This window comes from Saprolegnia parasitica (assembly GCF_000151545.1).
Source record: "Saprolegnia parasitica CBS 223.65 unplaced genomic scaffold supercont2.520, whole genome shotgun sequence".
Taxonomy (NCBI): domain Eukaryota; phylum Oomycota; class Saprolegniomycetes; order Saprolegniales; family Saprolegniaceae; genus Saprolegnia; species Saprolegnia parasitica.
Window position 1 is genome coordinate 5,829 of NW_012156914.1, and position 1,641 is coordinate 7,469.

The 1,641-nt window shown below is 60.1% G+C and overlaps 1 protein-coding gene across 1 annotated transcript; it reads left to right on the top strand.

The window, feature by feature from the left end:
• Positions 1 to 441: 441 nt before the first annotated feature.
• Positions 442 to 1,296, top strand: SPRG_21867 (hypothetical protein; the record flags this gene model as incomplete). The annotated part of the gene is made up of 1 exon (XM_012356606.1): positions 442 to 1,296. One exon carries the CDS (start codon positions 442 to 444, stop codon positions 1,294 to 1,296), a length of 855 nt encoding a protein of 284 aa, XP_012211996.1.
• Positions 1,297 to 1,641: the final 345 nt, after the last annotated feature.

A 1,641-nucleotide genomic window follows, 5' to 3' on the forward strand; every position in this document is an offset into this window, starting at 1 on the left:
GCCCTGCGTCTAGCCATGTTGGCCACTCTCGGTCCCAATCGCGAGCCACGAAAAGAAGTTTCAACCTCGGGCACGCCATTTCCGTGCGCTCGGTCTGCTGTGGGATCTTGTCCTTGGCACAGTTTCAACGCCAGCGGATAACATCCCGCGCCGCCGCCCGAATGAGCGGCGTTCGTAGCGCGGGCCGCGCGTCGCGTCTCGTCATGGAGCGCCTCTTGGTTCTCCTCGTCACGTCTGCCTATGCGCGCCACCGGCGCGGGCTTCTTCCAAGTTTTGCACGCCTTCTAGCGGGTGCTTCCACGCCACGGCACCCGCGTCCTCCACGCTGCAGCACTCGCCAACCTCGACGTCTTGGCCACGATCCTATCGGTGGCGCATTTCAAGCGTGTCCCTACATCCGTCTTCGACGGCTCATCGCTGCCACAATTTTCTTCCATCGCGATGAACGCTAGCGACTCGGGCGTCGCTACTAGTATCGTCGATCGGTGCCGCTGCCGCTACATGCATTTCGATTCGACGCAGTCGAGCAGGTCTCCATCACCACAGCCAATCGCAAGTCAGCGGCGTCTGGCCCAGCCAATCATGGATCAACAGCTGGTGGCGGTTTTCTCGATCAGCCGTCCGCGAGCATTTTGGCGATCGACCTCGCTGTGTGTATCTGGGGCGCCGACTTCCGCGACCCGTCTGGCGCCACCACCGTACACGTCGAAGTCCTCACCGACAACACCACAGCCCTCGCTTGGTCGTCGTCGCTGTCCAGCAGCAACAATCCTCAGCGCCAACATCTACATGCACGTCGCAGTGGCCCAAGCCGTGCACCGTCTACACATCACAGCCCGCCATATCGCCGGTTGCGACAACATTCTCGCAGACGCGGGGTCGCGAGCAGCGGTCGAACCGTTCACGTCAAAGTGGCAGGAGCTGACCTACGAGTGGTCGGAAACCCCCGTCCCGGCGCAACTCCGATACATGTACCGGGCGTTTGACTCCGAGCACATTGCAGCCTTGGCTATCGGCATTTGGCAACGCTACGCCCAGGTTTGGCGCGAATGGTCAGTTTGGCGCGACCGCATCGGCTTCGGACACTGGCTTCCTCGACCCCCGCGGCCCACGGCACTGAGCTCTCCGCGTCCGCAAGCGAGCTCTTCCATCGCGAGCGCTCGCCCAACCGCGCCAGCGCCATCAGACGCAAGCTCGCAACGATCGGACGGTTCCACAAGTGCGCAAGGAGATGCCACATCCATTGCGGGGCGGGGGACATCGATAGGCGCCACCTCTCCAACGAATCGAAAATGACCAAGAAAGCGGCCGTGGGGTATGTGGATCTGGACGCGGAGCCGCCGGTCGTCTACACCGGGGTCAATGCATCGCCATGGGTCATGTAAAAATTATCATGTAATCCATTCCATGTTTTGCTGCCGACCCTTTTGTTCCAGCTGCAGACTTTGGCGACTTGGCAAAGTGTCATCTCGAGAGCTCACGAGATACGCTGGATAGGTCCAGCGGCGACTTAATTGACAAGGGGATGAAGAAAATTCGAGTGGTGTGGTTTGACAATTTGGAGAGGTTGTTGGCATGGGGGGCCTCCCAGAGGGAGGTCAGAAATTAGTGAAGCCGCATTGTTTGAAAAACGTCCACGGT